Source organism: Miniopterus schreibersii (genome assembly GCF_964146895.1).
Source record: "Miniopterus schreibersii genome assembly, chromosome: 10".
Lineage (NCBI taxonomy): Eukaryota > Metazoa > Chordata > Mammalia > Chiroptera > Miniopteridae > Miniopterus > Miniopterus schreibersii.
Genome location: NC_138110.1, coordinates 58,192,283 through 58,218,157, shown reverse-complemented (window position 1 = coordinate 58,218,157; position 25,875 = coordinate 58,192,283). Strand labels below are relative to the sequence as shown.

The window sequence follows — 25,875 nt, the reverse complement described above, 5'->3', positions numbered from 1 at the left end:
TAGCAGGTGTCCCGCCCAACTCATCTGATCTTTTTTTTTTAAATATATCTTTATTGATTTCAGAAAGAGGGAAGGAGAGGGAGAGAGAGAGACAGAAATATCAATGATGGGAGAGTCATTGATCGGCTGCCTCCTGCATGCCCCCAACTGGGGATTGAGCCCGGAACCAAAGCCTGTGACCTGACCGGGAATCGAACTCCGATCTCCTGGATCCTAGGTTGACACTCAACCGCTGAGCCACTCCCGGCCGGGCTTTTTTATTTTTTATTTTTAAATATATCTAACCCACCTGATCTTAAAAGGGTCCTGCCCTACTATGATCAGGGAGTGGTACTGGGCTTAGCATGTTTCTACTCCCTCTTCCGCCCTTCTGGCCTTTTTGTCAAGGATTTCCTGGTCTCCTGGTCTTCTCCACTGGTCCTGAGAATCCTTGACTTCCAGGAAAGCCAACTGCTCCCTGATCACCTTTAGGACCTGGAGGACCTGTTATGCCTCATGGACCATCTTCTCCAGTGTGAGATCTCTATCTCCTTTTGCACTTAGGGGTCCAGGACAACCTTGAACTAAAGTGATATTTTTCAATGTCTGAGAATGTTCCCAATCTTTCAGTCTGAGATCATGAATAATGTTACTCAATAGTTTCACTTCTCCTTTTATTTCCGGTTCCAAATGCACTTGTTTTTCTTTCAGAGACATAATTTGTGTCGATGCATTGCACAAACACTCCTCTAATTTACTCATCTCCTGCCACTATTCCAATGATAGGTATGAGAATTATAAACACAAGGAGATAAAGGGCAATCAGTGCAGCTTTGAAGGACTTCAGTTGCTCTTGAAGGGCAGGGTTGTTTTTAGAATTCAGAGGTAGCAAAGCTACCCTCATTTGAGCAAGTATCAAACTTCCCAGCTATCAGTGTCCTCCTTATTGATCAGGAAAGCTCTCCCATTGTTCCATACTTCTGGAGTAGAAGCAGAGGGAGTATAAACTGGTAAGGACACTTAAATTGTCATTTTAATGAATTGCTAGAGGCTGAGTGAGGACTAGTGTGAGGACTCGGGGCTGCAATCTTAGGGGGACCCCCAAAATTTCCTGGGTTTTATCTCCAGGAATCCCACCAGGTTCTTACAATTATCCCTCTTTTTTTAAACAGTTGTATAAAATTCTATTTTATGGCTGCACCATCAATATGTAATTAGTCGTCCATTTGATAAACATTCAGACTGAAGCCATTTAAAGTCAATGTAAAAAGAAAAACAATAGTGCATAACTTAGGGGTTGTTACAAGAGTGGAATGTCAGAGCTAAATAACCTTTCGGATATATTTAACCTTGAAAGTCTATAAAAATATAAATATTGATATGAAATTTTTAATAGGTACTTCTATCTGATTTTAGGTCAACATACTTTGTGACTGAAACGGTAGAGTAAAACTTTCCAGATGTATATCCACTATCTTAAGAATTCTGAATACACTGAATACAGAATAAAATACAAAATCTAATTTAAAAGAGACATATAGAAAAATAATAGTATTGAACTTACTCAAAAATATTTATAAGTTGTTCGCTTGGTGAATTTTTTAGTCCAGTCACAATGCTCTGTAACCGGCTCACACTCTGAGTGGCTGAAGCAACAGGAGTAATGATTCCTTCTTTTTCTCGTAAATATCGCCGTCCTGTCAGTGGGGTAGAAGGTGCAAATGATGTTTTCTGTCAAAAAAGAACAATCTGTGAGGTTAAAAAGTTACCTTCCCCCTTACTATATGTTTAATTCAGTACATATACTTTCTTCTCTATTCATATTTAGTAGGCTACTTTTTCCCTTCCTCTTCCAGTTGGTTACCCACCAAATTTTTAGCAATATCATGCTAATAACATCCTTACATTTGAGTAACACTCTTTCAAAGTATAGTCTCATTTTATCTTCCTAACATTTACTTAAAAATAACATATACATTTTCATGTTACATAAGAGGCACAGTTAAAAAACCTGTTTAAGCTGACAAAGTTAATGGCAGAGCTTGGACTAAAACAGGTTTTCTATTCTTCTAGACCACTGATTTTAACCAGTGTGCTGCAAGAATTTTCAAAACATGCAATAATACCTCACTATTTAGTCAGGGGCACTGACCTCTTTCCCCTTAGACTCAAATTAAAAAATGACAACAGCATCACCCCAACATCAAAGACAACAGCCAACACAACAAATGCCATCTAGTATGAATGCCATCTTGAACCATAATACATAGTTTATATTACAGAGTTGCAACTTGCTGGTCATGTCACATAAGGTTGTATCTAACTGATTAATTATTGGTGCCAGAAATCCTTATATACAGACACCTGAATTTTTAAAAAGCCACTTTGGAGCAAAAAGAGTAGGTAATTACTATTATTATTATTTTTTTGTAAATCAATCAAAATTATATCTATTTTTTTGTGAGATTGGCAAAAAATACATTTTTTGATGTGCTGCAGAATTTTAGTAATTAGTTTATGTGTGCCATGAAAAAAAAGGTTGAAAATCACTGCTCTAGACCAGTGACTTTTCCATCAAACCTTATCCTCCAACCCATTTTACACTTATATATAGAATTAAGCCTTGGTTATTAAAATCAAGTTCAGAGTTTTATGGCTGAAGTTTAGGAAGAGCACATAGTTTGTCATGGGTAGGAAAGCAAACTAAATTTTAAAGCAATGGAATGGTGGCTAGTGATAAAAAGATTAGGAAGAAAGCATAAATCCTTTATGTCAAAAGACACATTTCTCTACTGAAAAACCCAGACATTCTGGGAAAATATATCCGAAATATGAAAAATAGCTAGAAATGTGGTAAAAATACTAAATGCCATAGTTTTTAAAAATTACCTTTTAAGGCTTTCATGGGAAATATGAATTAGTAGAAGAAACTCAAGATTTAACTTGAAAGATGCTTCTGCTGTTAGTAGAATCACACACAGAAAGAGAAAGATCATTCAAGACTGAGGTCAGTCTAGATTATATTACTTTTTCAAAGTGTTGTTGAAGGTTACACTCCACATTAGCCTGTGCTGACAGTTTTCCTAATGGGGTGTCACCAGTGAACTTTCGAGGAGTTCCAATTTCCTCTTCTGCATCTGCTCCCAAAAAGATCCTCTCGTCAAAATCACCAACAGTTAAAACATATTCTTCATACTCCTTATTCACTGCTTTGCTGAAAAGAGAATTACTTTAAGCTGTAAGAATAAAACTAAGTAACAGAATAAAACACAATGGGTTTATCTTGACTTAAAGATAGATTTAGACTCCACGGCGTGGAAAAGCTGATGACTTTCTAGTGTCTTTTTCCCCCCCTTGTTTTAAGTTACATTAAAATTTTTTATCCTCATCAGAGGACATTTTTCCCATTGCTTTTGAGAGTGAGAGAGAGAGAGAGAGAGAAACATCGATGTAGGAGAGACACTTCAATTGGCTGCCTCATGCATACAGTCCAACTGGGGCTGGTGATCGAGCCTACAACCGAGGTGCATGCCCTTGGCCAGAATCAAACCTGGGATCCTTCAGGCCACAGGCCGACATTCTGACAACACTCTAACCACTGAGCAAAACCGGCCAGGGCTTTTTTTTCTTTTAAAGATTTTTTATTGATATTTAGAAAGAGGTAGGGAGAGGGAGAGAGAAAAACATCAATGTGAGAGTGAGACATCAACTGGCTGCCTCCTACATGCCCCCTACTGGGGATCCAGCCTGAAACTCAGGCATATGCCCCAACCAGGAATCAAACTAACAACTCCTCAATCACGGGGTGACATCCAACCAACTGAGCCACAATGGCCAGGGCATCCTTCTAGTTTTTATTAAGTCTGCTCATCTAACGATATCAGAGGTTCCTATCTGATGAACACACTTCACATTCACATACAAAGCAATAAATTACTTTGAAAGGCAAGTGAAAGAATATATACTTAAAATGAAATCCAGTTGAACCTAATTAAGATCCGATTATTGAGGAAACAATGGTGGCTTTGAAATATAAGCACATTCTGAATTTGTGCTTGATTAATAAAAGTATAAAAACACTTGATTAATAAAAGTATAAAAACTCAGATACTGAAGTCACTGGGTCTGTTTATGACTTTCCCTGGAGAGCAGCTGTCTTTTAAAAAATATATATATATGTTTTTATTAATTTCAGAGAGAAGAAGGGAGAGGGAGAGAGAGAGAGAAACATCAATGATGAGAGTCACTGATTGGATGCCTCCTACACACCTTCTACTGGGGATAGAGCCTGAAACCAGGGCACATGCCCTGACCAGGTACCAAACTCAGATCTCCCGGTTCATGGGTTGATGCTCAACCACTGAGCCATGCTGGCCAGGCTGGAGAGTAGCCGTCATAAGTGCCAATGGTTTCTTAAAATAAATGATTTAAAAACAACAAGGCTTAGTGACAACACTCACTCAAGTCACTAAAGTAGCAGGAGTTTAGATACAATATTTCAGATAATGGTTAGATACTTACCTATTATCAGTAAAACTGGAAAGGTCCAGGAGGCATTCTCCCTTTAAAATCTGGGGGGAAAAAGTCATTATGTGACATCATATAATTAAGCATATTAGCATCCACATAAAAACATAACATTTACCTAAATTTTCACATTGGTAGTTGTTATAAATCATACAAACACAAAACAGAATTACTAAATATTTCTTTCAGACCAGTAAAGCTAAATCAGCATGCAAATAAAATATTAAAAAACATTTAAAGTAAATTTTTTTTTAAATCGCCTTTTAAAATTTACTATTATCATCTTTTTATTGGCTTCAGAGAGAGGAAGGGAAAGGGAGATAGAAACATCAATGAGAGAGAAACATCAATTGGCTGCCTTCTGCACACCCTCTACAGAGGATTGAGTCCGCAACCCAGGCATGTGCCCTGACCAGGAATCAAACCAGGGACCTCTTGGTGCATGAGACAACGCTCAACCAACTGAGTCACACCGGTTGGGCTAAAGTCAAGTTTTGAAAATACTTTAAAATTAGTCTACAGTGGTGGTTTCCAAAGTTTAGTTATATATGAATCACTTAGTGGAACTTGTTTAAAATGCAAACTGATAGACCTCAAGGCCTGAGCTGAGGTAGCATTTTTAGCAAATTTCCCTAGTGATTCTGATGAAAGCTATCCAATTTTAAACACCTGTCTATGGAGAAAGGAAACTAACACATATTGACTGTGTTAGGCAAGCAAAAGATTCAAAGGCAACATAAGTACTATTACTGGTGAGAGGAAAACTATATATACTGTTAATACTTTTGTATACCCACACTGCTTAAGATTACTACACATCAGGAGTTGCAAACCCAAATGCCCTCAGGGGTCAGGGTTCAATATACATAAATGATGAGAGCAGAAAGAGTATTTCCCATCTTCAAAGAGGGGACCATCATTTAGCTTGACAATAGGTACCCATGTAAAGTTATGTAGAAATTGAATCCAGTATTGCCACAGCCTCTGATTTTGAAAGGTTTTCATATGAAAGGTCTTCATATGTAAATTAAAAATTGTACAAAACAAAAATTAAATAAAGAAGAGAGCCCGAGCAAAACACCTAGGCCCACGGGCAGGAGGACAACTGTGCATGATCACTCCACCACGTTGTGCTTCACTTTCTATCCTCACCCGAGGACATCTTTCCACTGCTTTTCAGAGCGAGCGGGAGAGGGAGAGAAACATCAGCTGGTTGCCTCCCCACGTGCCCGACCAGGGCCAGGGATCGAGCCTGCAACAGAGATACATGCCCTTGGCTGGGATCAAAGCCGGGACCCCCTTCAGTTCTCGGGCTGACGCTCTAATCACTGAGCCAAAGCAGCCAGGGCTCTAGCCGGATTAAATGGCCAAATATTGGGGAAATAAAAATTGAGTTCCAAAGGAACAAGTCACTTCATAAAAACAGAAATAGTTGGATAAATTCTTGAGGAAAAACAAACAAACCAGAATGCATGCAGATAGCCTGCAAGTGTCTACCAAACTATATGGGATTTTCTGCTCTATTTATAAGGAATTAAAGCTACAGTTGTTATACACCATCCTACTTCTAGGAAACAGTAGGGAATTATTCAAATTATGGCAGTAAATCAGCTTACTCTGACCTTTTGTTTTTCATAATTTTTTATCAGAACCTCCTATAGTTGTCTCTGACAGTGTTATTTTTACTTGACAGTACACACAATTGGTCACATTCTTCAATGACTCAGTTCCTCACATCACAGAAGATCATAGGCCAATTCTGCATCACAGCAGAGACCGAAACCTGGAAATCTTGACTCTGAGTCCTTAAAACATTGTCTCTTCCTTTGAGGTTGCTGCTGCTAATCCCTAAAAATCTCAGTCATTTAATAATAAGTACAGTACCTTCCTATCAAAGAGTTTTGAAATATATGGCTTAAAGTAGTGCTCCTTTATTCCTTTTGCTTCTACTAGAAGTCCATCATGCAGTTCACACAGTACAGCAATGATGCAGGGAGGCTCTTCAGGAGCCCTAAAGTCAGCAGTATGGAAATCAGAGGGCAAACCTAGTTTGACAGGGTATAAAAAGCAACAGGGGGAAAAGGGAAAAAGAATATGGTCAACTTTTAAAACTCTTTTTCTAAAAACTGATAATCCTTTTTCGAAAATAAATAAGTTCTTACCTTTAAATAATGGATTTAGCAAGTCTCGTCTATTTGGGCATATAATGGCATTTGCAAAAATCAGATCCAAGCAGCACAGAAGTAAATGATAAGAGTTTACTAAATCATCTCCAATCATACGAAAATTACCTTTGTAAGGAAAAGAGACATAAAAAGCAGAAACCTCTCACATCAAATAGCACCAAGTAACCACAATAGAAATGTAAAACCACTGAAAGTATCACCTTACCCTTAGTATAAACAAAGAGTGTCCAACAGAAATTAAAGAGATCCTTAACACTGCAAGGACTCCTCCTAAAAAAAGGGGGGGGAAAATGTACTTTTTATATGATTAACTTGCTAAATATCACCCCACAGCTGTCATTTAAATTGAAACAATAAATATAAATAACAATAGTAAAGTCAAATTACATATAAAATTCCACTCAGAAAGGACAGAATTCTGGTTAATTTAAACAAACTTAAATAAGCCTTTCTGATCTGCATAAAATAATCAGAACATAAAAAAGAAAAAGAAAATATTACCCTGAATTTCCAGATATGGGTAATTATTTGAGGGCAAGAAGAGATTAACCAAAGAACTTATAAGCATATATGCATAGTCCATAGACACAGAATAGACAGGTGAAGGACTGGAGGGAAGGGGGAAGGAGAGTAAAGGGGGGCAAATGAGGAACATCTGTAATACTGTCAACAATAAAATAAGTTAAAAAAAATAATAGTCCGGCCAAGCATGGCTCAGCAAGTTGAGCGTCGACCTAGGATCCAGGAGATCGAGGGTCGATTCCCGGTCAGGGCACATGCCCAGGTTGAGGGCCTCAATCCCCAATGACTCTCTCATCATGGGTGTTTCTATCTCTCTCTCCCTCTCCTTTCCTCTCTCTGAAATCAATAAAGATATATATTTAAAAAAAAAATTAAAATAAATAAATAAATAAATGGATGATGATTTAAAAAGTACCCCCGTCCCAAAAAAGAAAAAATTATTTTTGCTGTCATTGGAAAACAAAACAAAACAAAACCCAACCAAACAAAAAAGGATTTTAATAGAAACTTAAGTTTTTACAGATACCTCTGGTAAAAAGTAGATTTTTAAAAATGCAAATTCCTGCCCAGCTGGCGTGGCGCAGTGGTTGCGCGTTAACCTATGAACCAGGAAGTCATGGTTTGATTCTAGTCAGGGCACACGCCCAGGTTTCAGGCTCCATCCCTGGTAGGGGGGCATGCAGGAAGCAGCCAATCAATGACTCTCTCTTATCATTGATATTTCTATCTCTCTCTCCCTCTCCCTTCCTCTCTCGGAAATCAATAAAAACGTATTTAAAATAATGATAATTTTAAAAATGCAAATTCCCTTAGTAACTTTATATCATAACTTTTATGTCAATGATATAAGGATTAAGAGTCTCACCTCTGCTTCCTGCTTCGTGGTAACTTTGGTGGCTCCTCATATGGATTTTGAAATATATCTAAAAAAATTGGCTCAAATTTTTTGAAAATTACAGTAGACACCTCAAAATTTCTTTCTAGTCTTTCTATGCGTTCACGAAATTCTTGTGGCAGGTTTGACATGTCCATCCATTTCTTCATTTTATTAAAAAACTGTATTAAACTAAACAAATAGAAAAAAAGCAACTTTAAAATGAGTCCTTATAATGGATGGAAAAGGAAACTCCTATTTATGCTAAGAATCTTTATTAAATAGCCTGAACTTATTTAAAAAAAAAGGCAGAAAACCTCACTCCCCACGTGCTATGAAATAACGTTGGTTCCCACAATCACCATGGGAATGTAGATTTTGAATGAGTGGTCATTACATACCATATCTTCTATTATGCAGGGAGTGACAGTACCTATCTACCTACAGCACCTAGACAATCCAAATATAAATTAAGTAAATGTTAGTCAACAGATTGATGAGTTTACAAAATTAGTTTGAGTAAAGACAGAATGTTCCAAGCTGTGGATTCTAGAAGTTGATCACAAAGTAAGAGACAGTTACAGGTTAAGAATGAAACTCAAATGTTTATGTTCCAATGTGCAGTTTCACCATTAAATATAAACTAAGAAGGGAGTACATACCCAGAAAATAATTTAATAGATTACTACTCCACTTTTCTGGCTTATTCATTTATGGGTACATTTTTTATGTCTATGTTAACATGGTTTTAGAATGAAAATCTGTAGTGTTAAAACTTAAGTGTCTAGAGCTATACAGAGAATGGCACATGTAATTTTTTTAAAAGGTGATGGAAGACATCATTAGCTAATTGTCCATAGATATTCAAACTCCAGACCTGCTGACTGAAATGCGAGACTCTGAGTCTCTTTAAAAGATTCTTAACAAAACCAGTGGGGAAAAAAAGGACAGATTACTAAATATTTTGACTGACAAACTATAGTCCCTTATAGAGGACTTTGTTTTGGAGATAGGCTATGCTGAGCATGTGAAATCCTTTCCTTGTGTGAAGAATTCCCCACTTTGGAGTTTTGCCTTCTAACAGACACATCGGCTTCACTGGAAGTTAGGGTGAAGGCATAAAACCTGAGGTCCTTGATTTGATAGATGTTCGGCATTTTGAACCTGGAGCTGTTGGTGCAGAGAAGTGGGGAAGGGGTAAATAGCAATATTCTGCTCTAAGGGACAAATACTGTGGCAATAACCAGGATGGCACTGCTGGGCACGCAAGGTGTGTCCCTGTTAGATGTACTCTGTGATATACTCTTTAGCTGTGTAGCCAGCCTCCTTTTGTTCCTGGACATTTTCCAAGTTTAATGTTTTAAGTCATCCTAAGGACTCTGTAAGCTATTCTCAAGACTTTGTCAATGATTCAATATCCTTTTAGTAAATTTCTTTTCTCCTTAAACTAGCCAGAGTTGATAGCTGTTATTTGTTTTTTATAAACAAGAGACTTGACTAATACATCCCCATACAAATCCATTGTACTTATTGCTATCCCCCAAAGGGCTGTTCTAACCTGGAACAAAGTGCATCAGAGTGTTTAAAAACAAAATAACATAGCATTTGCTATCACTTCACTGATCTTACTTTGTAGTATGTCCCTAATGTGGGTTTGTCTCATGCTTCCCTCATTAAATTTAGCCTATGTATTTCTGACAGAGTACTACATAAGTGATGTCATATTCTTCTCAGTGGATCATATCCATTTGTCCCATTATTGATAATTCTGCACTTAATTTAGGTAGGATCTGTCCAGTTTTTCACCTCCAAGTTACTGTTTTTCCCTTTGTAATTAGAGATTGAGGAGACTCCTTGGAATTATATAAATATTCTGCTCCTCATCAAACTATTATGCCCTAGTTTTAGCATTCACTGAGGATTTTTCCCTCAATCATTACTATGAGGTTGCAAAATGGTGAGCTTTTTCCTAACTCTATCATTTCTTCTATATTTATTAATTGGCATTTTAATATAAGAGGTTTCCCTTCTCCCTATTTATCATCAGTATAAATGTATTCAGTGAATTATAATCCATAACTGTCCCTATTCATTTTGATGCTCAAATTATCCCAGATCTGGCTACTTCTGGGAACCTTCTCAAGTTAGCTCCTACGCCCCTTGGATATGTCCCCAACATTTTTTTGAGCACTTCCTTACTTTCTATTCCAGGTTCATTAGAAAAAATAGGTTTGTGAGCATTATGCTAAATGAAATAAGATAAAAAAGGACAAGAACTGTATTTGACTTCACACTTACATGGGAAATAAAACAAAAAACAACAAACAAACAGACTCAGAGATATAGACAACAGTGTAATATTTTAAACAAAAATAAAATTTAAAAAAAAAGAGAGATACAGACAACAGAATGGTGGTCACCAGAGGGGAAAGGAGGTGAGTGGAGGAGAAAGAAGGTAGAGGGGGTCAGATATTATGGTGACAGAAAAAGACTAGGCTTTAGTGGTGAGCACACAGTATACAAATATCGTATTATAAAATTGTACTCCTAAAACTTATATAAGTTATTAACCAGCTTTACAGCAATACATTTAATTTTTAAAAAGAAAATATAGGTTTGCCCTAGCTTTCGAATCAGCCATTTTCTTAAAGACATTATGCTAAGTATTCATACGCTGTGTCCTTCCTTAAGGGTATCATGCCAAGTGAAATAAGCCAGTCACGAAAAAGGCAAATACTGTTTGATTCCATTTACATGGGGTATTTAGAATAGTCAAATTCAGAGAGACAGAAAGTAGAATGAAGGTTAGCAGGAGGGGAAAGAAGGAAGATACTGTTTAATTGTTACAAAGTTTTAGTTTGGGATGATGGAAAAGTTCTGGAGATGGATGGTGGTGATGGTTGGACAACAATGTAAATGCAATTACTGCCACTGAACTGTACACTTAAAAGTGGTTAAAATAGGCCTTGGTGGGGTGGCTCATTTGGTTGGAACGTTGTCCCATAAACCAGAAGGTCAGGGCACATACCTAGGTTGTAGGCTCAACCTCTAGTCAGGTCGTGTATGGGAGGTAGCTGATCGATGTTTCTCTCTCTCTTTAAAAATAATTTTTTTCAAAAAAAAATTAAAAAATGGTCAAGTATGTTACGTATATTTCACTACACACACACAACAAAAACAAATTTATAGAGCAGAAATAAAAAATATGGTGCATATGTCCCAAGTGAAACACACTACTGAATTTTAAAGACACTCAAAAGATAAAACATTACTTAGTATAAAAAACTCAAGAACTAAATTTTCATTTGGGTTCTACTACAATATGAAAATAATAAATGAAAGTAATCTTGACTTAAACCACAAATTTAAAAAAAAAGTAAATCATGTTATTGAAAAACTTGTGAAAGAATATGGAAAATTACTTTTCAATACTTAAAAAAGGAGATGCAGACAATGTCTTTATTAAAATGAATTAAAATTTTTAATTGCACAACAGATACTACTTTTTAATACTACACTTAACAGCAAAAGAAACTTTTACATGAAACATTTTTTTTAAAGTTGGAAGTTGCTTTAAGTTTTTTTTGGCAAACTGAAGCTGAATATAAATAAAGTTCAAAACAGAGACATAATAATATTATATTTGTGCATAGATACATGTGTAATATAGCATGGAATTGGGAGGCTCTGCCATTTAATAGGTATATGGCCTCTTGGAAATAATTTAACCTCTTGATGACTCGCTTTCCTTATCTATAAGATTTGTTTCATGGGATTAACTGTGAGGATTAAGTGGATAAAGACATGCAAACCTTTAGCACACAAGCAGTGCCTGGCACACAGGTTAAGAACAAAATAAAAATCTGCAAGTTTTACATATGTATCTATAATCTGTACTTATACAGTTAAGCCTCAGTTCTCAAACATCTCCCATCTCGAACAATTCTGTTCTCGACCAAGTAGTTCATGGAAAAAATGTCTCTGTTTTTTGAACAAAACTTCAGTAGTTCTTAACCTGACAATCCTTTCATGCTGATACATCAGCATGTCAAAAAGCATCTTTCAGACTACAAACAAAGGAGAGAATGCTAGTCAGTTTACTGCTAAACTTCATGTTGTTAACATCTCAGGAAATTGTGCTGTGAATATTTTCATGCTTTTTTGTTTGTTTGTTTGCTTTTGTTGCTGCTGAAATGGACCATTAGCACAATTAAATTAATTAATTAATTAATTTTTTAATCCTCGCCCAAGGATATTTTTTCCATTGCTTTTCAGAGAGAGTGGAAAGAGAGAGAAACAACAATGTGAGAGAAATACATTGATTAGTTGCCTCCTGCATGTACCCTGGCTGACACAGGGAATTGAGCCTGCAACCGACATACGTGCCCTTCCCTGGAATTGAACCTGAGACTCTTCAGCCTGCAGGCCGAGGCTCTAACCACTAAACCAAACCAGCTAGGATCCATTAGCACAATTCTAAAACACAAAGAGGCCATCAAGTGTGCTGATGTTGCTAAGGGTATGAAAGTACTCACAAAACAATGATCACTGGCAACTGAAGAAGTAGACAAACTGTTGTTGATTTGGATAAACAAAAATCACTTTGCCAGTGACATTTCAGAGGCAATGATAGGTGAAAAAGTGAAGATGCTGCATGCTGGAACAAGTGCTGAAAGTGATTCCTCTAAGGATAGTAGGGGGCGGTTCAATAAATTTAAGAAAAGTGTTTATAGATTAAACAATACATTAGACATGAACTGTATATAAGAAAGGTTAAAATGGAATAATCTAAGGGTTTGGAACAAATTAATTCAATTTACATTTCTAATGGGGGAAAATGATTCCGTTTTCAAACAAAATGTTTCTTTTTTATTTTTTAATATATCTTTATTGACTTCAGAGAGAGGAAAGGAGAGGGAGAGAGATAGAAACATCAATGATAAGAAAGCCAATGATTGGCTGCCTCCTGCACGCCCCCAACTGGGGATCGAGCCCGCAACCCGGGCATGTGCCCTGACCAGGAATAGAACCCAGATCGCCTGGATCCTAGACGCTCAACCGCTGAGCCATGCCCGGCCGGGCCAAACAAATTGCTTCTTAAACAGCCTTCCAGAACGAATTAAGTTTGATGACTGAGGTTCCACTGTATAGTATTTTGTAGTATGATTTATTAACAATATTTGATGAGTATTTTCCCATGTCTATAAAGATTTACACAATCATGTAAAATTTTACATTTAAAGTTGAAATTTTGAAAATAACCCAAAGTATTATAATAAATAAATGCAAATAACAATACCACTTGCAACTTTTTTTCATTTTTCTGAATGAACATGATGTTGGTCTATGGTTCTTTTAGCAATTAAGAATGTGACACTTGCCCTAGCTGGTTTGGCTCAGTGGTTAGTGTCGGCATGTGGACTAAAAGGTCCCAGGTTCCTTTCCGGCCAAGGGTATGTACCCTGGTTACAGGCCTGATCCCAGGACCCAGTTGGGGTATGTGCAGGAGGCAACCAATTGATGTGTCTCTCTCACATGGATGTGTTTCTCTCTCTCTCCCCCTTCCCATCCCCTTTTGCTGTCTCTGAAAAGCAATAAAAAAAAATATCCTCAGGTGAGGATTAAAAAAAAGAAAAAAAAGAATGTGACACTTGCCCTGGCTGAGTGGCTCAGTTATTGGAGCATCTTCCCATACACTAAAAAGGTTGCGGGTTCAATTCCTGGTCAGGGCACATACCTAGGTTGCGGGTTGGATCCCCAGTTGGGGCACATACAAGAGGCAACTGATCCATGTTTCTCTCCCACACTGATGTTTCTCTCTCTTCCCCCCTTCCTCTCTCTCTAAAATCAGTAAAAAAAATATCCTCAGGTGACAATAATTGAAGTAAAAAGAATGTGACATTTAAAACTTTTTAAAATTATCAATCTACATTTAAAACACAATTATCCTTTGACCCATCAATACACTTTTAGGAATTTATCTAAAATATATATTTACAATGATGTTCACTTATCTGTAATCGCAAAAGACTGGATACAACCTAAATGTCCACCAATAAGGGGCTGTGCAAATATAAAAAAATCCTTATATCTGAAAATATTCTAGAGTCATTAAAAAATAAATTAGGTTGAGCTGCATATGGTGGTATGGATTTACAGAATATCAAAGAAAAACAATTGTGGAACAATACTTATAGTACGATCTCATTTGTTTTTAAAAAAAGAACCAAAAAACTGAAAAACAATTTTTTTCCTGTTTAACAATTTATTAACAGTAAACTGTTAATAGTGGTTAATTCTGGGAGGTGAGAAAAGAGACATCTTTCTACTTTCAACCTTTTTGTATTATTTGAAAAATTTTAAATCTTTTTAAAAATGTGCTGATGTAACATAAAATTTAGCATTTTAACCATTTTAACCAATTTACTGATTTTAGAGAGAGAGACAGAAACATTGATTTGTTGTTCCCCTTATTTATGCATTTATTGGTGGTTTCTTGTACGTGTCCTGACCCAAGAGCAAACCTGCAACCTTGGCATATCAGGATGACGCTCTAACCAACTGAGTTATTAAAAGTACAGTTCAGTGGCATTAAGTACATTCACCATCACCCATCTCCATTAATTACTCTCCATTATTTGAAATTTTTATCATAAGCTTGTGCTGCTCTAAATTTGAAATTATTCTTTTTTGTTCAATTTCCCTAACAATTATTACAAAGATTTTAATATTTTTATATGGTCATTGATGAGAAATAATCTGACAGAAAAAGATCAGACTGTTTTATACTATAATGGATAAGGTATTGCTCAATTAAAAATTACCTGAACTCCATCAATCTTAATTATATTTTGTTTTGTTTTTTTTAAATATGTTTTCATTGATTTGAGAGAGAGAGAGAGGGAGAGAGGCATAGATGAGAGAGAAACATTGATCGGCTGTCTCCCACAAGCCCCTCCCTAGGGATCGAGCCCAAAACTCAGGCATGTGCCCTGACTGGGAATCAAACCAAATTGAACTGGTGACCTCTAGGTACATGGGTCAACACTCAACCACTGAGCGACACCAGCCAGGCAATTATACTTTCTTTTTATCATTAGTGAAAAAAATTGATACTAAACTTTAAAATTTTGCCTTTACTTTATTATTTTTCCATTTAGAGGTAACAAATTATTCTGAAAAAAGAATAATTTTTTAAAAATTTAGCATGAACTGAAACCTAATTGCCCTCTCTGAATAGGGCTTTAAAGTTTGTTTCTCTTATATCCTGGAAACCCAGGAGTGCAAATAGACAACTACCTCAAAAAGTTTTGTCACAGGTAAATAACCCAGAAACAGACCATCCAGATCTGGATCACTCCATTTCTTCTGTTTTGTATCCAGGCAATTAGTTCCATTCAGTTGATACAAGAGGCAAGTAAAAGCTACAGTCAATACTGTAGTGGATACTGATTGCTCAGTAGTTTCTAGGGGAAAAATATTAACTACACAGGAAAGAAACGGGACAATGCCTTGAGTAGATGATCAAAATTAACATCACCGATGAGAGGCATATAGATATCATATACCTCCAGATGTGATACACTGAGGACACAAAATCACTTATGTAGTTTTCCATTTGTAAATGTAGAGCCTACATCTATTTAATCATAAGGAAACACAAGATGAATCCAAAATAAGGAACAATGTATTTAAAAAGGGAGTGGGTAGTTGTGGACTATATTCTTCAAAAATGTCAATGTCATAAAAGACAAAGGCAGTGGAAATATTCCTGATTAAAGGAAATTAAAGAGACATAAATGAATGTACTGCTTGATTCTAAATTAGAGATCGTAACTAAAGAAAAAAAAAATGCTATAAGGAACATTATTGGGCCCAGCTGGGCATGGCTCAGCAGTTGAGCATCGACCTAGGATCCAAGAGATTGTGGTTCGATTCCCAGTCAGGGCATATGCCCAGGTTGTGGGCTCGATCCCCAGTTGAGGAAGTGCGAGGTGGCTGATCAGTGACTCTCTCATCATATATGTTTCAACTCTCCCTTCCTTTCTCTGAAATCAATAAAGATATATTAATAAATAAATAATAATAAAATAAAATGTAAAAAAAAACCAACATTATTGGATCAATAAAACTAGACTAGAGCTCTAGCTGGTGTTGCTCAGTGGTTAGAGCGCCGGCCCACACACTGAAGGATCGCAGGTTTGATTCTGTGAAGGGAACATACATGGGTTGTGGGTTCACTGCCCGCCCCAGGTCGGGGCACGTGTGGGAGACAAACAATGGATATGTCTCTTTCACACTGATGTTTCTCTCCACCCCCCAAATCTCCCTTCCTACCACTCTCTGAAAAGTAATGGAAAAAATATCCTCAGATAAGAATTAAAAAAACACACACAAAAATCTAGAATAGAAATGACAAGTTAGATAAAATTATTGTATCAATGTTAACGCTGCTGGAGTTGATAACTGTACTACACTTATTTAAGGAAACACACACTCAAGTATTTAGATGTAAAGGGCTATAATGTACACAGCTTAATTTGAAATGGTTGAGGAAAAAAATATTATTTGAGAGAAAAAGATCAAATGATAAAGCAAATATTAATAGGTGAATCTGCATCAAGGGTATATGGGTATGCCTTGTGCTTCAAATTATTTTCAAATTTTAAAAAATTAATGCAAAATTATAGATAAAAAAGATTTAGTACAGAGGCTTTAGGCTGAAGTTAAGAATTTGAGGAAGAAAGGCAGTGGAAGGAGAACTGGGAAAGAATATGTGATAACAAACAGAATAGAATAAAGTTAAATGTTTTAAAATAAAGAGAAATTAAATTCTAAAATTAAATTTAGGACTTATAAAACAATGTTTGAAAAATCAAAATGCTTTACCTTAATTTAGCTGAACGTAGTATTCTGGTAAGTGAAACACAATTTCCTTCCATGATACCCTTTCCAACTGTGGGAATGACGCTTTTGCGGCATGCAACATACAATGAACATGCCAACCAGTGTATAACTTCTCCCTGGCAGGCAAAAGACAAACAGCAAGTTGAACTTATTATGCTAAAATGCTTAAATTCTAGAACTAGAAGAGATCTTTGAATCATCTGGTCTAATATTCATTCTGTATTAACAAGCCAGAGAGGTGGAGTATTTGCCTAAGGTCACCAAGGTTAGTTAGCTGCAGCAACGGGTATAAAACTTCTTACTCTCAGTGCTGTGTTACACGCTAAATCAGTATTAATCCAAAGCTAGATCTCTCACCTATACCCCAAATACAATACTACCAAAAGAGTTGTCTTAAAATTTCTCAGCATTAGCTTTCTCGATTTTAAAACACCAGTCATGGCCTTAATGATGCTGAAATTCCTTTCCATCTTTTTTTAACCAGTTTGGCAGAGAAAGGAAACAACAGAGTGGAAAGATGGCAAGAGAATCACATGTAAAAAATAATACCTATCTTGTACAACATAAAGGAGATTGTGAGGTAAAAATCTGGGGAATTATTTACCCCAATCTCTCTATTTTAGCAAGTATCTCAATTTACAATGCTACAAAAAAGGTAACACTTGAGAATTCAACACTTAATTCTGAGATACCTGACACATCTCCACGCTAGAATAGCTTGGTGACTTCATGGCCGAACTATACGTGAGATTTAAGGATTAAGAGTTAGAAATCTCAAAGCACAACATTCTACTGTTGCTATTCACTATTCTGCAGATCCTCTTTAAGATCAGACTCTAGAAGGATAAAAAGGCTGACAGGTTTCTTGCAATAATCCAAAAGGGGTGGGGAAAAATGAGTGGCCACCAATAAAGCTAAAACCCAGAGCTCCTACTGTAAAGTAATGATAAATCTTATTTGCTCAAGGCATTCAAGAGGTAGGTAAGCTTAAGGTTGAATATTTTTAGAAGATTTGATTAATAAATTATTTGGGAAGAGCATCCAAGTGTTATAGAGCCTTTCGATACACCATTAAGATAAAAAAAATTAAGTACCAAAATTATTGCTTTGATTTTTTTCCCCTTAAAAAATTAAAGTCACCCATATTATTTATCTTGAGTCCTTGATGCTAGGTCTTAGAAATACAAAGATGGTTTCTGACCTCATGGAACTCCACGGCTAGAGCTAAGAAAAACAGACACTATTATCTATAGTTGGTGAGATACATGCTGTAAGAAGAAATGAAGATGACGTGTTGTGGGAGAATATAGCGTAGAGAACATGATTGTGACTGGAGGTCAGGGAAGGGTTCAGAGACTTAAAATCATTAAGTGTCAAATCACCAAAATGTAAGGGAGGAGGGGAAAATGTAAGCTGGAGCTTGTCAGGTAGACTAGAGAGAGGTATGGCTGGGGAGATGGGTTCTTAGGAAGCAGCAGATACATGAAAATGCCAACTTCAGGAGCCTTTCACCAAAAACAAAGAAAGAAAGAAATACAAAAATAAAACACTGGGTAGAAAAAAAACCCTCAGAAAAATCTTAATTCACACGTCTATGCTTTTTAAATCAAGCATTTAAGATTGTCTCGATCAACTCTGCCTAACTGGAGATCTAGCTCTTGAGTTTTCCCCGGGATGGGGGTTGAGGGGAAAGTTTTCAGGTAGAGGAAATGGCATGGAGAAAGAATGTAAGTGGGAACACTTGGCATAGTCAAGAATCTGAAAGACGTGTTTAGTTTAATGCCTAGAGTTGGCGCTCAGTAAGTGCTTATTCACTAAGACCAAAGGAGGACCTGGGATGTCAGAAACGCTTTCTGCCTTTCAAAAATCAGTTTGTTGTCGCTGAGAGGCCATAATCCATAATATCCCTTACTTCCTTATTCTTTCCTCAGCTTTCCCGTCATGCCACCCACGGATGAGGACCACTGTCCTCTACCCAGTCTATCCAGTACTACTCGGGAGACATACCTGACTCTCGGGTGTTTTTCCCTTATATAGGATGCATACACTCAATTTCACATTTCCAACTCTTTGCCTTCAAATCCAGCAATTAATTATTTCACTGGGTAGTCAGTGGAGCACTCTATGGGTGAGTCCAGCCCCTTTGGATCATGAAAGCCTTTGACTCTAAGGCCACTGGAGTAACTGTTGAAATACACTCCATCACCATTCTATCCCTACACAGAGCTTGTGCTTATCTGGGTTCCCAGAATAATTATGAGAACGACCCAGGGCAGGACAACCATCTGGGCCTTGATACTACCTGGGAAGCAGGTATAATACTCACTACTCTGCCGTGCGCACAGGGCTGTGGTGAAGACCAAATGCAAGAATGGTTGGGGAAGATCTGATAATGACAGCCCACATTTATTTTCCTTTCTATCATATATAATGACAGCCAGAGACGCTGCGCTACAGCAGCAGGACAATCTAAGTATCCCCATGGGAGAGCGGAGGAAGCCGGAGCTGAGAGCACCTAAAGAGCGCGGGCTTTGCCCCAGCTGCCGGGCAGCGCGGCGCCGCGGCGAGAGCAGCCCGCCCGCGCCCCAGGGGAGGCGCAGGGCCGCGGGGTTAAAGGGCTCGGACGCCCCAGTCGGGCTCCACCACCCACCACGTGACCTCAGGCGGGTGAGCAACTTAACCTCCTAGGGGCTCAGCTTCCCATCTACGGAACTGGGATCGCGCAACTGGTCCCAGGGGTTGCAGCGAGGACTACGAGAGACGACATATTTAAAAGTGCTGGGCAGTGATGTCTTGGCACACGATTCATTTTCGCTTCTATCATTATAGTATTTGGTGTGGGGTTTTTTAAAATAGAGTTAAGGGCAGTGCCATGACGTCTGTGGCGTTTGGCGGGATGGAGGGAAGTCTAGTCTGGAGTCTAGGGGACCCCTGAGGGGCTTGTGACCTTGGACAATCCTCTCCTTTTCCGAACTTCACTTTCCCGCCTCAAAAAAAAAAAAAAAAAAAAAAATCTACGCTCGCCCTTCCAATTTCGCGCCCTGCGGTGCGCGGCTGGGCGGCGACCCCTCTCGGTGGGGAAACTCCCACCGCCCCGCGGGGAAGGGCAGGGGCGGAGCCGGGGTGGGGCCTGGCGAGGGTCGGGGCCGGCCGCCCCACCTGCTGCCGCTCACCTCTAGGCTGTAGTTGCCCCGGATGGCGGTGAAGTCGTCCAGGGCTTCGGCCGCGCTCCCCTCGTCCAGGTTCAGCTCCTGGCACAGGGCCTGCAGCGCCTCCCCGGCCGCGGCGACCACCGCCGCCCCCTCGGCGCGCGGCTCGTCCTCGAACATCTTCGAAGGCCCCGCGGGCGGCGCGACCTCAGACCCCCACTCCTTTCTCGCTCCTGGGCGCGCAACCCACAACCACCTGCGCGAAAGCGCGCGAAAATCGTAGCGCTGGGGCGACGGCTCCCCGATGGTCTGCATCCGCGTTTCTCCTAAAAAAAAGTCCGTCTCTCCTCCAGGGCTCCAAGAGGCCCCTCTTCGGACATGTGATAAGAAGACGGAACTCCTGTCCCGAAAAACACCTGGATTTGGCTCTGGGCGAGCAGCGGCGGGCGCTGCCGGCGGGACAAATTGTAAGCGGAGGGATCAGCGCTTCTGCGCGGAGACTGCTGGGAGTTGTAGTCCACGTTCTGCCCTGAAGCCCTGGGCGCCGCCCTGGTGTCGGCGCCCCTTTGGCTTGGGGAGGGCTGGGGTGTTTATGACAAGGTGGCCTTGTTCACCTTGGAAAGAAGGCTCCTCTGTCCCGCCAACCTGTGGGCCTGGTGTGTCACTGCTCCGCAGCGCCAAACGCAGTCTGAGACTTGCCCCTTGAGTTAGGAGATGGAGGAAGGAACAGAAAAAAGTGGTTCCTCCACAGCGGGACGCGGTGGGGTGGAGGTGGGAGTGGGCTTGTTGGATTCTCCTCAGGGTCTCCTGCGCCCAGTAAGGGGTGCGTTTTAATGACTGAAGCTAGGTGTTGGTGAAGCAAGGATATTAGGGGACGCCTCCTCATGTCTTCTGGGTCGCTAAACGTGGCTTGGTCTGGACTCAGAGAAACGCAGGAAGGGGGCCCCGTTTCGGCTCCCCGAACCCTGGGGACTGTCCCAGGGAAGTCATTGCAGGCTGAGGAGTGGCCGGAGCGTAAGCCTGCAGGCGTGGAACTGGTTCTGGAGCTTCCCTTTCTGCTCCACCAAAACCCCCGCTTCTAAAGGAGGAGCCCGAGGAGCTCGTTAAAAAAGGTAAGTCAGAGCGCGCCAGTCCTTCACTAAAAATCCTTCAAAAGACTCCTCTTGCCTGTGGAACGAGGTGCAAACGCCTGTCAGCGCCCTGCAGGCCCCGCGTGACCGGCCCCGCGCGGTTTAGGGCGTCGCTCCACCCCCAGGTGTGCGGCGACCTTCAGCCTGGCGTCTTTGTTCCGGGACCTTCACCGTGCCCGGCTGCCCAGCCAGGGCGTGCTTCGGGGCCTTTCGCACGTGCTGATCAGATGGCCCCAAACACCCTCGGCCAGATCTTTGCTGGTCTGGCTCCTCCTTATGGTTCAAGTTCAATTCAGTGTTGTCTTCTCGGTCCCTCCCTGAGCACTGTCTAGGATAACTGACCTCACCCTCCACCCCGCTGTCTTCCTAGCGCCTTATCACTGTCTGAGATTCTCTTATTTGTGCATTCACCAGCCCTTCCTACTAAAACATGAGTTGCACGAGAGCACGGCCTTCCTTTTATGCTCACTACATTGCAAAGTTTAGAGGAGCGCCTGGTTGGTAGTTGGTACTCCGTACATAATCAGCATGGTGTGTCTGGAAAAGTACAGTCCATTGTTGCTTGGATGAGGGAAGGAGTCGCCAGAGATGAAAATGGAAGACCGGGCAGGTAGGCTGCAAATCACCTCCTATGCCCCTCTAAAAACCTGGACGTTATTCATGGGCGGGGTGGGGTGGGGGTGGGGTTGTTAAAAGATGGTGACTAACGATGGGTATGCGTTGGACAGGTTTCTCTGGCTACGTTGTAACACACGGGTTGGATGAGGTAGAGACTAAAGGGAGGGAGTTGGTAGGGGGCTGGCTGAGTCATCCTGAGAAAGTTCTCTGGCCTAGAACCGAAGGGGGCACTTCTGAAGAGGGAGGAGTCCCCAATAACATAGGTTTCCATCTGGGCCAAAAAAGGTGAAAGGTGATGCTGTGAACTAGAATGGGAGTATAGGCAGAGGGATCAGAGCAGTTCTCTCACTGTTGTGTTTGGGATGCTTGCAGAAGTTTAAAGAGGAAGCTAGCGGACCCTGGAAGGTGGCCCTTTGGGACTTGGGTGCGAGCTGGGTCTTAAATGAGTAAAAACTCAAACTCCCCCCAAAAAGCTCAAACTGAATTCCCCACGTGATACTTCCAACTCGGCTTCCTTCTAGAAGCTGCTCCTGCAGCTGACTTCAGGATCATCTCATCACATAGTGTCTGCACAGAAACTCTCCTCCCATGAGTTTTTACTTAGAGGATTGTTTATGGGCAGTCTATCTCCAGTGCCAAGGGGTCTGTAACATGGCTTATCAGCCCTCCTAACTCCCTTTCCTGTCAGCAAAGAAATGTCAGGATTAGTGGAAGTGAGATGGATGAAAGTCATCTCGTAGTGGCTCATTTGTTTTCTAATAAAACTGCTTTTTTAAGAGAGAGCTCCATCGCTTGCTGTAAGAGACTTAGTGCTTTCTGGCTCCGGAGAGGAGCCCCTACGTATGTGTCAGATCAGCAGGCAGGACTCTTCCCAGGCCTTGGAACAGAGCCCATAACTCTGACCTCCGACATTTAGTCTGAGAGAAAGTGGATTGTGTATTATTTATTAGCCTTCAAAACCCAAAAGTTTAAATAAAGTTCGGTTTTAAAATTAAAAACACAAAGAGAGAGAGCTCCAGGAATGGGGACACAGCCAGGACATGAGGATTTGAGAATATTCATGCAGAACCTGAATCTAAAGGAGGAGATTCATATCAGGGAGTGTGTTGGTATGAGAAGAGACTTTAGGAAACCCATCACTTCAGGGATGGTCAGAATTTGAGGAGTGAATGAAAAAACTGGCCAGAGAGGTATAAAAACAAAGAGCAGGTATCTCAGGAAAGAAGTATTCCACAGAGTCCAACACTGCAGAAAATTCAAATAGGATGAAGAATTTAAAGACTTCATATATTAGCATTCATATATTTTTTGGGTTTTTTGTGTGTGTATGTGTTTTTTAAGTGAGCCAGTTGGGCTGTGTAGGCTCAGGAAACACGTTACAGAGGCAAAAGAAGGGCCCTTGGAGCTTAGAGAGAAAGGCAAAGGTAACGTGCCTGGGGGGAGGAAAGGGGGGAAAGGGAAAAGTACAGGCATGCTCCCAAGAGAGTGCACTCATATATTTAGTGACCTTTGCCAGAGCAGTTTTCTTTAGCTCAGTGGGAATGGAGGCCATATTACTATGGCCAAGTGGCTAATGGAAGGTCAGAAAGTTGAGATAAGAAGTAAAAACTTCTCTTTAAAAAGTTTTGTGAAGAAGCAAAAGAAAAGATATTTTCTATGATAGGGGAAACACAAGCATATGAGTAATCATGGACAGAAACGGGCAGAGAGAGACTGAAGATAAAAAGAGAGAGTGAGAGATCATTGATATGGCCAGGCCCTGGAAAAGGTGGGCAAGCCTGGAATCCAGAGCCTGGCCTTCCTCTTCATAGCTCCTGTCTGGAAGGTGATCTGGATTCAGCAGACCTGCCAGGTGTTCTACTGAGTGGAAAATGGAGCAACTTGCAGTAAAGTAGTAAAGGTTTGGAACCATTGTTGAGAAACATCACTGGGTCTGTCAAATGCAGACATTGTAGTTGGAATTTTTTGAGGAAAAATGGAATAAAGGTGTATCTTTCTCATGGGATCCTGGCTTTCATAGCTGGTCCTGGACAAGATAACAAGAGCTGAGAAGCCTCAAGTTTTTTGCCTTTGCAGTATCTAACAAACACCCCACCCCCCACCCCCCGCCACCAATATCTGAACTGTAGAGAGTAATTCTGGCCTTAAAAAAACCAAGGTAACAGTTAACAGCTCTCAGAAATTATAAACCAAACAAAACCGGAGATTGATTGCTTCATTTTTCATCTTTTTAGTAGTTCAGTTTGCAGTGAGTTGCAGTATATGTACAATAGCCCATTTTTTCTTTACTACTAGACCCAATCCTCCTGATTCTTTTCCCAATTTATGCACACTGACTCTTGGAAACCCTTCATTTCTTCATTCCATAAGTGTTTCCTGAATGCCTGCTCTGTGCGAGATACTCATTCTTCCTTTGCTGTGACTTTCAGATCATCTAGACTTGAACCTAAGGGGCATTGCTCACTTGAAAGTGATCCAAGAAGAAAAGAAACACCTCACGAAGGTCATCCACCAAACAAAAACTGAGGAACAGTATTCATTTTTTTTCTCCTTTTCAGGGCTGGACTTGGACTTTCAGTAAGTCATATCCTATCTATGTAAAGCCTTCCATTTCATCTCCTATCTCTTGATTCACCTGATCTGTCACTCTTTACATCCAATTAATCACTTGCTTCTGTGATTTCTTTTTGCTATGTTGTAATTCTCAGACCGTCCTAAGTTGAATTATTAGGAAATATAGACCTTGGAAATGATGCCAAGATAAAAGGGAGATACTCTTCAGCTCCCTTATATCCCTTATGAAATAAAGCAGATTTAAGCAGTACCTTTTTTCCACTCCTGTTTTGGACGGTAACTAAACTGTCATTGGTTTTCAATAAACAGTACAGCCATACTCACCAAAAAACACAAGCCCATTGCTGTCCTTTGTTGTCACTGACTTGCCTGCCCCTTTATCCCCTACACCTAATCACTAAAGGTTGTGGATTCCTCCCCCACCGGGTTTCTAGTTGTCTCAACATTTTATATTTTTCTTTCTCAATCCATTTTACATTAAGTTTCTAGTCTAGTTTTTATATCAAGCAGCATTTATATCATGTCACTTTCTCAGTACTTCACGGGTTCACTGTTACCATTTGAATCAAATGTAGGCAGCTTAGTATTGAAGACACATCCGTCAGACCAAGCCTCATCTGCATGCTTTTTTAAAAAATCCCTTTTATCCACATGCCCACCCTACTTTTTATCAGGATTTGTGTTGTTTTTACTTTTTTCTTAATATCCAGTGGCATGTCCATTTAACTCTAAATTGAGCTTTTTTGAATAGAAAATGAAGTATGAGTAGTGAAATAAATAGACTTACTCTGCCTTCATTTCTGATCCACATACATCATGAAGGTTGTTTCTATTCTGATCCCATTGTGTGATAGCCTCTATGATTAGCCTCCCTGTTACGGTTTAATATTTCAGAGTTCCCCAGAGCATGTGTCCAAAGCCTGATTAAGACCTTTAGAAGCTCCAAGACTAAAAGATTATATGTACACTCTCCCAGCTGTCATTCAAAATATAAACAATTCTAAACTATAAAATAAATGTAAGAAAATACAACAAAGTTTTGATTATTTTTCTCAAAATGGCTATTTCATTTTGAAATTTTTTCAAAAAATTTTTTTGTCTTCTGACTTTGCTATGCCTCTCAAGCAGGTGTTTGATCAGCATGTGCCCTCTTAGGAAAAAAACTACTCACCTAATCATTGTCAAAAAAAAAGATGTCGATAGTTGTAGGGGAGGGGCAAGTCCTGACCTCATCATTCTTACTGTTCCTGTTCCTCAAAGGAAAAAAGTGGTGGTCCCTGAGCTGGGTCCCCACAGGGAAAGGAGTACCAGCCCTACTCACAAGGGCAATTAGATGACTTTTGGATCTCCTTTAGACTTTGGATAAAGAACAGGAAACATCAATTAACTTAAAACTGTTAATTCTAAGG

The 25,875-nt window shown here is 39.7% G+C and overlaps 1 protein-coding gene and 1 long non-coding RNA gene across 5 annotated transcripts in view; one reads left to right on the top strand and one right to left on the bottom strand.

Annotated features, from left to right (window-relative positions):
* RBL1 (RB transcriptional corepressor like 1) overlaps positions 1–20,459 on the bottom strand; it is a gene marked incomplete at its 5' end in the record, with an annotated part of 69,933 nt that extends 49,474 nt beyond the window's left edge. For all 3 annotated transcript variants that reach the window (XM_081149785.1, XM_081149786.1, XM_081149787.1), the window contains 9 exons: positions 1,544–1,710; positions 3,007–3,193; positions 4,501–4,550; positions 6,391–6,551; positions 6,669–6,797; positions 6,898–6,962; positions 8,080–8,280; positions 16,978–17,111; positions 20,169–20,459. In XM_081149785.1, coding sequence (XP_081005911.1) covers positions 1,544–1,710; positions 3,007–3,193; positions 4,501–4,550; positions 6,391–6,551; positions 6,669–6,797; positions 6,898–6,962; positions 8,080–8,280; positions 16,978–17,111; positions 20,169–20,459 — 1,385 coding nt within the window. The remainder of the gene's footprint in view (positions 1–1,543; positions 1,711–3,006; positions 3,194–4,500; positions 4,551–6,390; positions 6,552–6,668; positions 6,798–6,897; positions 6,963–8,079; positions 8,281–16,977; positions 17,112–20,168) is intronic.
* Positions 20,460–20,545: 86 nt separating this feature from the next.
* LOC308563080 lies at positions 20,546–24,791 on the top strand. 2 transcript variants are annotated; one of them, XR_013999739.1, is made up of 4 exons: positions 20,673–21,256; positions 21,689–21,884; positions 23,704–23,792; positions 24,322–24,791. It is a non-coding gene; the product is annotated as an uncharacterized lncRNA (long non-coding RNA). The 2 variants fall into 2 exon arrangements; XR_013999738.1 differs by lacking the exon at positions 23,704–23,792 and having other exon boundaries at positions 20,546–21,256.
* The last annotated feature ends 1,084 nt before the right edge of the window (positions 24,792–25,875 follow it).